The 10,705-nt window shown below is 38.4% G+C and overlaps 1 protein-coding gene across 1 annotated transcript; it reads left to right on the plus strand.

Annotated features, from left to right (window-relative positions):
- Positions 1 to 6,146: 6,146 nt before the first annotated feature.
- LOC131234617 (uncharacterized) lies at positions 6,147 to 8,742 on the plus strand. The gene is made up of 5 exons (XM_058231548.1): positions 6,147 to 6,353; positions 6,450 to 7,053; positions 7,155 to 7,267; positions 8,125 to 8,328; positions 8,467 to 8,742. Exons 1-5 carry the CDS (start codon positions 6,147 to 6,149, stop codon positions 8,740 to 8,742), a joined length of 1,404 nt encoding a protein of 467 aa, XP_058087531.1.
- Positions 8,743 to 10,705: the final 1,963 nt, after the last annotated feature.

Genomic DNA, 10,705 nt, shown 5'->3' on the forward strand with positions numbered 1-10,705 from the left:
ACCTCTTGAACTCCTCCATATGGATCTAGTTGGACCTACTAGAACGGAGAGTCGAGGTGGTAAAAAATATATTCTGGTAATAGTAGATGATTTTACCAGGTTTATATGGGTAGTTTTCATGAGAGAGAAATCTAAAACTCTCGATGAAGTAAAAAGGGTACTTAAGCGTATTCAAACTTAGAAGGAATCACCAGTTATTAAAATATGAAGTGATCAGGGTTCCAAATTTGATAATAGCAGCTTTGAGAAGATCTATAGCAATCATGGGATATCACATGAATTTTTTGCTCCTAAAGACACCTTAACAGAATAGAGTTGTTGAAAGAAAAAATTGTGTACTTCAAGAGATGGCTAATGTTAGCTTAAATAGCATGAAACTTCCTAAAAATCTTTGGGCTGAAGCTGTGAACACTGCTTGTTATATTATTAATCGTGTATATACTAAAAAATTGAATAATAAGACTACATATAAACTGTGGTTCAATAAGAAGCCAATAGTCAAATGTTTTTGAGTTTTTGGTAACAAATGCTATATTTTATGTGACTGAAAATTTTTGAGAAAATTCAACACTAAAAGTGACAAAGGTATTTTCTTAGGATATGCTGTAAATAGTTGAGCGTATCGTATTCTCAATAAGAGGACCGGTGTAATTCAGGAATCTATTAATGTTGTCATAGATGATCATCTGAATACATCTGCCTCTAGTTTAGAAGATGATGAAGTCTCATTATTTGATAAACCAAACTCTTCATCTAGTCAAAATAATGACACTGAACTACGATCATTTAAAGACCATCCAATGATTAAATACTTGGGAATCCTTTCATTGGTGTGTCGTAAACAACTTGAAAATATATGTTACTATGTGTGCTTCACTTCCCAGATTGAGCCGGCCAATGTAAAAGAAGCACTTGCTGATTAAAACTGGATTATAGCTATGCAAGATGAACTTAATCAATTTGTACGAAATGATGTATGGCACTTGGTTCCTAGACCTGATGATAAACATATAATTGGAACTAAGTGGATCTTTAAAATAAGTATGATGAATTAGGTAACATTATAAGAAATAAGGCAAGACTGGTTATACAAGGCTACACTCAAATAAAAGGCATCGATTATGATGAAACCTTTGCCCCAGTAGCTCGTCTTGAATCTATCAGACTGTTTATATCTATTGCTTGTTACAAAATTTTTAAAATCTATCCAATGGTGTCAAGAGTGCATTCTTGAACGGTGATCTGCATGAGGAAGTATATGTAGAACAACCTAAGGGTTTTGAAGACCCTAAACATATTAACCATGTTTATCATGTGAAAAAGACACTCTATGATTTAAAACAAGCTCCTAGGGTATGGTACAAAAAGTTGACTAAGTTTCTACTAAGTCATAACTTTGTAATGGGGAGTGTTGATAAGACACTGTTTGTAAAGAAACACAATGATCACATTCTAATAGTGCAGATATATGTTGATGACATTATCTATGATCTACTTTACTAACATGTCTGTTGAGTTTGCAAATATAATGAAGTTCAAGTTTGAAATGAGCATAGTAGGGGAATTGAACTATTTTTTAGGTCTGCAAGTGAAACAGCTTACTGATGGGATATTTATCTCTTAAACCAAGTATGCTCTAAACTTGGTGAAAAAATTTGGATTTGAGAGTGGTAAGAACTTCGATACTCCTATGTGTACAACACTTAAACTCTCTAAGGATTCAAGGTAAAAGTGTAGATCCTAAGTTGTATCGCAGCATGATAGGTAGTTTATTATATTTAACTACGAGCTGACCTGATATTGCATTCAGCGTAGGAATCTGTATTAGATATCAATCAGACCCTAAAGAGTCCCACCTGATTGCTGTAAAGCACATTTTAAGATATGTCGCAAGTTCGGCCACACTTGGCCTTTGGTATCCTCATGATACTAATGTTCAATTAGCCAGATATTTGGATGCTGATTGGGCTGGTAATATTGATGACAGCAAGTCTACCAACGATGGATGTTTTTATGTCTAGAACTGCCTAGTTTCTTAGCATAGTAAGAAACAGAGTTCTATATCTCTTTCCACAACTGAGGCTGAGTATATTGCAATCAGTAATGCTTGTACCCAACTTGTGTGGATGAAGAGAATGTTAAGTGATTACGAATTTGTGCAAGATTATATGGTTTTGTATTGTGACAATTCTAGTACAATTGACATTTCTAAAAATCTAATTTAGCATTCACGAACTAAGCATATTGACATTAGATATTATTATATTCATGAATTAGTTGAAGATAAGATTATTTCAGTAGATTATACTCAGACTGAAAATCAACTTGCCAACATATTTACAAAGCCGCTTGACAGAAATAGGTTTGCTAAGTTAAAATTGGATATGGGTATGTGTATTATGAATTGAAATGTTTATGTTTATTTGTACTATATTACATGTTTTCATCTTAACATCGATCATTGGGCACATTTTGGTATTATTCCACTCCTTCAATCTGTAGGATGGGATGATATTTTACATTGGGACAGTCGGGCATACCGTTTCATTGTGCAGGCCATGTTTGCTTGCATTAGTGACTTCTCTACTGCGAATCTGAAGTTTACTATAACAACTAGAGAAGGTCCAATTGATGTGGACCATTACTTAATTTCTGGATTGATGGATCTTCCAGTTAATGATGATGGTATTCCTATTTATACTCTTATAGCAAAATTGTCTGAGTTTGAGAAAAGAATGCTTACTAAAGTATTATACAACATGAATGCGGAATGAAGTTCTTTGAATGCGCTCAGTTCTAAATTTATGTTACCCAGATATAGGATTTTACATCATATTTTTATTTCAAATGTCTATCTTAGGTTTGGTAACAAGACTGAGCTTACTACTTTCATGGTTTGTATCCTTCATTCTATTGTTACCGGTTTCTCTGTTTGTCTTCCATCTCTTATCTGTTACATCATTATTCAGTTCCGTCTCCATCCAGGTCATAGTGATATACTATTTACCTATCTTATGACTATCTTAGCCACTCATAGTCTAATGGCTATGCCTGTTGGAAAAGCTCCCATTAACCATCTTCCCTTCAATAACTCAAACATAAATAAGATGAATTTGAGGTTGGCTCCAGGTCAAGTTGATGTGGGTGCTGGAGGAGCAACTAAAGCAACTGAAGAGGAGGATGCTTTGCCTCTAGGTGATGTCAATATGGATGATTTATTTAATGAGATTGAGTCAGACTCTGCGGCTGATCCTGGTTTTCAGCCTTCTGACTTTGATGAGCATTTGCGATATCTTGAGGAGAAGGTAGAGGGTATGCATGTGTCCCAAGAAACTAAATTTAAATACATGTGTAAATATCTTAGGCGCATTAACAAGGACTACATCAAATAGATTCTTTCATACCTACTCCTTCCTCTGCTTCGGATTAGTGTTGAATTTCTGATTTGTAATAACTTTTATACTTGGATTTCTCTTGACTTTATATGCTTGGACATGTTTTCTTATTTATTGTGGGCATATTTTTAATGATTATCTTGACAATGTTTATGCTATCTTGAACTTACTTCTTACTCTCATTACTCATTGCTCTTATTCTACTCTTATATTTTTTATGATCTTTCCTTTGTCATATTATGACAAAAAGGGGGAGAATTTGTGTTGCTATGTCTATTTAATGGAGTGGAAGAAGATGTGGAGAAGTGGCTATTTTTGGATTCTCTTCTCTTGGATTCTATAGAGTAATGTATTAAGGGGGAGTAAGGGGGAGTATTGGTTTGCTGATTTTTGTTGACCATTTTTTAACTGGTGCATGATTCTTTATTGATTTAAGTGGTGCATTATTCTTTATTGATCTAACTGGTGCATGATTCTTTATTAATCGAACTGGTGCATGATTCCTTGGTCTTGGTTTGTTTTGTCACGAATTTGACAAAGAGGGAGATTGTAAATGCTATCTTATCTGGCTCCTAGGTTTGTCAAATTTTGTAGTACCAAAACCTCTTGGAATCCGTATCTTATTTGGCTGTTATTATAAGATCAACTCCATGTCATCCTTGCCAATCTTATCTACATTCAAGTACAAAATCAAGAAGATTAAGAAGTTCACGAACAAGATCAAGAAGTTCAAGTACAAGATCAAGAAGTTCAAGAATAACATCAGGAAGTTCAAGTACTTGATCAAGTCTTCAAGCTTTAACTACTTTAAGAGAATGATATATGATGATTCAATCTCACAAGTAAGGTCTATTTGACCCTAGATTGACCTTAGGATAGGTCATACAATTTTCATCTATATCATAGGTTATTTGATAATTTTATAGGTCATTTTTCAACTAGTCCTAGTCATGGTTCGATTAGTCCAGACACTGGCTCGACTAGTCCAAGAATTTTCTTGGCTAGTCTAAGGTTGTTGTGGATTTTTTAGATTTTCTATTGAATTCTCGACCAGTCCTAGAAATTTCTCGACCAGTTGAGTGAACAATGTTCGACCAGTCATGCAGGTTGGACTTAAAGTCCAACAACATTTATGGGTCCTACTTGACTAGTCGAGTAACGATCTTATCTTATAGTGCCAGAAATTTTGAAATGCTGTTGGTCCTTCGACCAGTCGAACAAACCACTAGGCCAGTCAAGTGAACAGTATTTTTGCCTATAAATTGAGGACGATTTTCAGAGTTTCATAATTCATTCCAAAAGATATTAAAGTCACAACTCTGAGAACTCCGTCCCCGTTATTGTGAAGCTATTGTGAGGTATTTATATATTATTTTAATAGCTTTTTGATTATTCAATTCTTTGATTTCTTGATTCCATTCTATTTGATATTAAAAGGGGATTTTTATATTTAACCCTTTGTGAAATTCAAGAAATTGAATCCAAAGTAGCCTAAGGTTGGATTTAATTTAAAATTCATTTAGACCTAGAACCTTATCATTTGAGAGATTAAACATTGAACATTGATCATTCTACGTCTCTAAAGAAGAGGTTCTACCGGGCTACAACGAAGTACTTTCTTCAGATAAGTATAATTTCAATTTTCTGTATTTGGTTTGTAAGATTGTCAAAAAATCTTTCATTTTTGGTTTTGACTGAGATAGCCAGAAAATCTCAATGAGTGGGGTTTTTAATTGTGGTAGCCCTTTGAAAACACAATTGTGAAGGTTTTGGGTGAACTTTGGAAAACCTATTTCATAGTGAAAGCCAATATCCCGTGGGGGAGGATATTGGGAGTGGAGTAGTTGTGTGGCTGTTTTCTAACAGTTGGTGTATACACAAGCAAACTACTATAATTGCTGGAGTTGTGGTGAATGTTTATTATTGTGCATTTGTGGTGAATGATTATAATTTATTTTCTGCACATGTGGTGAATGTTGTAATAACAATAGATATTTATTTCTATTTTATTCTTTATTCGTCTGTATTGGTTTGGGACTTTGATACACAGATTGTTCTAGAAATCAAGTTGTCCTACTATAAGCCTTTGGTTTTTAGTGTAAAGTTATCCATAGAATAACATCTGTATCAACCTCTCAATACTTGTGCATTTGAGGTTGCTATTTATTTCTGCTACTTAGGATTGATAAGTGCTATCTTGTTCTAGTTCTTTCTTAATTCTGCATTTAAATTTTAATTTGGCATAGTCCTATTCACCCCCCCTCTAGGACTCTTAGCTCGGCCTTTTTAAATATAGCCCCCTTTTTGAAAATTTATTTAAAAACTATTTTCCCTTTTAGTTAGGAAGGAATTGTTAACTTAGAAGTATCAAGAATTCAAGATGATAAAATCCTTATAACAGAACTATCTTATGGGTGATAATCATACAATGCTGCACCCTGACATTGCATTCCAAAAAAATTATAGGATATAATGCCCCCAAAGAAGAAATTCGAGCAGGCACAGGCGTCTCTAGCAATGCCGCAAAACCCAAGAGGGACTATAAGAGAGGAGAATCCTATATATACCTCAGCTCTCCCAGCTCTTGACTCGGAGTAGAGAGCAGGGGCCATCTTGATGCCTCACCCAACTCATGTAGAGAGGACTTCATCATTTGAGGCCCAGTCAGGGATTCTGACACCAAATGCCTGGGAACAGATGGTTGCCTTGTTCAGCCAACAACAGGCCTTTATCCAGGACTAGCAAGCCACTATGGCGGTTGCAGTAGAGGCTATAAATCAGAGACCGCGCGGGTCTATTCCGCGCCCAGTTGCAGGGGATAATATTGATGTATTCGAGAGATTCCAGAAGATGAGACCCCCGACCTTCTATGGGACGACTGATCCCATAGTAGCTGAGCACTGGCTAAAAAGTATGCTAAAGTTGATGGAGCCTTTAGAATGTACGAATGCTCAGAAGGTGACTCTTACCACCTTCGCACTAGAGGGGGAAGCAGATGAATGATGAGATTCTACTTGTAGGATTGCTGGGGCAGAATATCTATGGACTTGGAAGAGGTTCCAGACTAAGTTCAATGAGAAATATTTTCCAGAGTCATTCCGCGACGAAAAGGTGTCACAGTTCTTTAAGCTCGAGCATGAAAATCCGACGGTCATGCAGTATGAAGGGCGCTTTGCCAAATTCTCTCGGTACGCGCTGACCATAGTTAGTGAGGAGAAGGTTAGGCTGAGGAAGTTCAGAGATGGATTACTGCCAGGAATAAGGTCAAAATTGTGCTGCTTCAACTTTACCCGATATGCGCAAGTGGTGAACAAGGCCACCAGGGTGGAGAAGGACATAGACCAAATGATGAAAACTCGGACTCCGTTCAGAGATTCGAGTAACCGAGACAGGCCTGCACCCCTACCTACTAGCCTCGCTGTGGCTGATAAGCGAGTTAAGACTTCTTCATACCTAGGTATACTGTATGAGTATTATGGGAAGCCAGGGCATGTTATCAAGTTCTGCTTCAAGAGGGCACGGGATGAGGGCAACAAGCCTAGGCCGCCAGCAACTCAGTTCCATCCACTCAATCAGTGGCTATGCCACCTGTCACCAGTCGACCTTCGCTTCAAAGGCCCACTGCTTCGTTACAAACTAGAGCTACCGCGGTACGAGTGTTTGTTATGTCTGCAGAGGATCGGAATGGGGACGCTCCACGAGTTATCTAGGGTACGACTTATATGAAGAGTACTCCATTATTTGTTCTATTTGATTCAGGTTCTACCATATCTCTTGTTAGTTCATCAATAGCTAAAGAACTGAACTTAGAATTGAACCGTTTGGAAAAACCCCTGGTCATAGCCTTTCCAATGGGAGGATTTGTAGAAACTGTGAGATTTTGTCCTACTTGCCTGGTTGTATTGGAAGGTCATGAGACTCATATGAACTTAGTTGTGATGAATTTGAAGCAATTCAATATCATTATTGGTATGGACTGGCTTACCCAGGCTCATGTAATATTAGATTGCCATTCCTGAACGATTACAGTAGCACTACTTAGGCAGTCACCCTTTATTATACAAGGAAGGTGTTAATACGAGATCCATGAAAGCCTACGAGCCCTGAAAGAGGGAGAATCAACAAAGATCACCATCGATCAGATACTAGTGGTTGGTGAATTCCCAGAAGTGTTTCGAGACATACCAGGATTACCACCAAGGAGAGAGGTAGATTTTACCATTGACCTCTTACCCAGTACCACCCCAATATTCATGGCTTAGTATAGAATGTCGCCATGTGAGATGGAAGAATTACGGGTGCAGATTGATGAGTTATTGGGGTAGGGTTTCATCCGCCCTAGTGTATCTCCTTGGGGCGCACCAGTATTGTTCATGAATAAGAAGGACGGATCACAACGCCTTTCTATTGACTATAGAAAGTTGAATAAGGCTACAGTGAAGAACAAATATCCCCTACCTCGTATCGATGATTTTTCGTTCAGCTCAAAGGCGCTAAATATTTCTCGAAGATCGATCTTAGGTCTAGGTATCATCAGTTGAGAGTCAGAGAAGAAGATATTCTTAAGATAGCCTGTCGCACTAGATATGGGCATTACAAATTTCTGGTGATGCCGTTTGGATTCACCAATGCACCTACAGTATTTATGGACTTGATGAATCAGGTCTTTATGCCCTATCTAAACTAATTCGTCATAGTCTTCATTGATGAAAAGTTGGTTTACTCTAAGAGCCGAGAAGAGCACAAGGAACACTTGAGAAATGTGTTGAAGACCCTCCAGGAGAGGCAGCTATATGCAAAATTGTCAAAGTGTGACTTCTGGAAGGAGGAAGTGAAGTTTTTAGGTCATGTGGTAAAGAAGGAAGGTATCCCAGTTGACCCAGCCAAGGTCGAAGTAGTAGTGAAATGGGAACGACCTGACACTGTCACTGAGGTCAGGAGATTTTTGGGAATGGCTAGATATTATTGGCGGTTCATAAAGGAATTCTCTCGTATTGCCCGACCCCTAACCTAGTTAACTAAGAAGAATGTGAAATTCAGTTGGAGCGCTGAAGCAGAAATGTCTTTCCAGGAGCTTAAGAAAAGACTCACCACGGCCCCCATGCTTACACTTCTAGAAGAAGGGGCCAAGTACGTGGTCTATAGTGACACATTCCAGACAGGGCTAGGATGTGTGCTTATGCAAAATGAGAAGGTGATTGCTTATGCTTCTAGGCATTTGAAGAAACATAAAGAAAATTATCCTACCCATGATTTAGAGCTCGCCGCAGTAGTCTTCACCTTGAAGATTTGGACGCATTCTTATATGGTGAGGAATTTGAATTATTTTGTGATCACAAGAGCCTAAAGTATATCTTCACTATGAAAGATCTAAATATGTGATAACGCTGATGGATGGAAACATTGAAAGACTTCAAATTTGAAGTATCCTATCATCCTGGCAAGGTAAACCTTGTAGCGGATGCCTTGAGTCGAAAGAGGAAACACGAAGTTATGGCTAGCCTTATGATAAGGGAAGTGGAAATGTTATATTTCATTTAGGATTACGATGCGCAATTTTCTTTCAGCGGACCGAAAATTCTAGTATCTTCGTTGGTTGTGGAACCAGCCTTAATTCGTCGTATCATCGAATCTTAAGATCAGGACGAATCACTGAAGAAGTTGAGGCTGAAGTGCGAAATTAAAGGATGCAGGACTGGTATGTCAGTTTAAACGGTGACCTGAGATACCAGGGTTATATTTGTGTACCGAAAATATCAGAATTGAAACAAGCGATACTGGGCGAAGCGCATAAGTCCTGTCTCACCATTCATCTTAGTAGTACAAAAATGTATCGGGATGTTACGCATCAGTATTGGTGGGAGAATATGAAGCGGGATATTGCAAAATACATTGCAAAGTGTCTCACCTGCCAGCAAGTAAAGGTAGAACATCACAAGCCACCAGGTCTCTTACAACCATTACCCCTCGCTGAATGGAAATGGGACTGTATCAGCATGGACATCATCTCAGGACTCCCAAAGACACATGGGAACCATGACTCCATCTGGATGATAGTTGATAGACTGACCAAGTCAGCCTGGTTCCTCCCTATACGTGTAAGTAATTCTGTTGATGACTTGGATAAGTTGTATATTCGGGAGATTGTTTGTGCATATGGAATTCCGTGGGAAATTATGTCGGATTGTGACACCAGGTTCACCTCCACCTTCTGGAAAAGGCTGCAAGAAGAATTGGGTATGGAGTTAAAATTTAACATGGCATTTCACCCCTAGACAGACGGTCAGACCGAAAGGGTGAATCAAGTGCTAGAAGACATGTTGAGAGCATACGTATTGGACTTCAAGGGTAGTTGGGATGAGCATATCTGTCTCGCAGAATTTTCTTATAACAACAGCTTTCAAACCAGCATTGACATGACACCGTTCGAAGCTCTATATGGACGATGAGCACCGCATTGCTGGGCTGAAGTCGGAGAGAAGAGTTTACTAGGACCAGAGCTTGTCCAGGAGATGACAGAGAAGATAGACATAATCCTAAGGTGCCTACGCACAACTTAGAGCAAACAAAAGAGTTACGCAGACAATCATAGATGAGATCTGAAATTTACAGTCGATGATCACGTATTCTTGAAGATCTCTCCTATGAGGGGGGTCATGTAATTCGGGAAGAAAGAGAAACTTTCTCCCCGATTTATTGGGCCTTTTGAGATCATGGATAGGGTTGGAGCCGTTGCCTACCATCTAGCTCTACCACAAAAGTTTGCTAATATTCATAATATTTCTATCTATGTTGAAGAAATATGAACCAGATGCATCTCATATCATCAGCTGGGAAGAGATTGAGTTAAATGATGATGCCAGCTACATAGAAGTTCCTGTTCGCATTTTGGATCACAAGGAACAAATCCTGCGCACTAAAACCATTCCATTAGTGAAGGTTCTTTGGTCTCGTCGTGGAGTCGAGGAAGCAGTGTGGGAGCGTCAAGTTGAGATGAAAGAGAAGTACCCACACATTTTTGATGACCTCACTCAGGGACAATTTCGAGGATGATTTTTTTAAGGAGGGGAGATTGTAACGACCCTTAATTTTCATCGTGAATTTGAACTTGAAAGCAGGATCGACCACCTCCACTTAGAACTAATTAAATCTCCAAGTACAACCCTTTGTAAGAATAGAACCGAACTGATCTTCAGTCCAGGGCAATTCATAAACCCCGTACAAGGAACATGTGGCTCAGATTAACCGTGGGTGATAAGAACCCAGGATAACCTACAATTACCAGTTATAAACCTTTGAAAGACAAAGAC

This window comes from Magnolia sinica, chromosome 19 (genome assembly GCF_029962835.1).
Source record: "Magnolia sinica isolate HGM2019 chromosome 19, MsV1, whole genome shotgun sequence".
Lineage (NCBI taxonomy): Eukaryota > Viridiplantae > Streptophyta > Magnoliopsida > Magnoliales > Magnoliaceae > Magnolia > Magnolia sinica.

What these genes read in the sequence shown, in the direction of transcription:
- LOC131234617 (XM_058231548.1), top strand. Translation starts at nt 6,147, where the DNA reads ATGGCGGTTGCAGTAGAGGCTATAAATCAGAGACCGCGCGGGTCTATT. An exon ending in AGAGCTACCGCGGTACGAGT is followed by an intron (nt 7,054 to 7,154) that starts GTTTGTTATGTC and finishes TATTTGATTCAG; the next exon opens with GTTCTACCATATCTCTTGTT. An exon ending in TGGGAGGATTTGTAGAAACT is followed by an intron (nt 7,268 to 8,124) that starts GTGAGATTTTGT and finishes GTTTACTCTAAG; the next exon opens with AGCCGAGAAGAGCACAAGGA.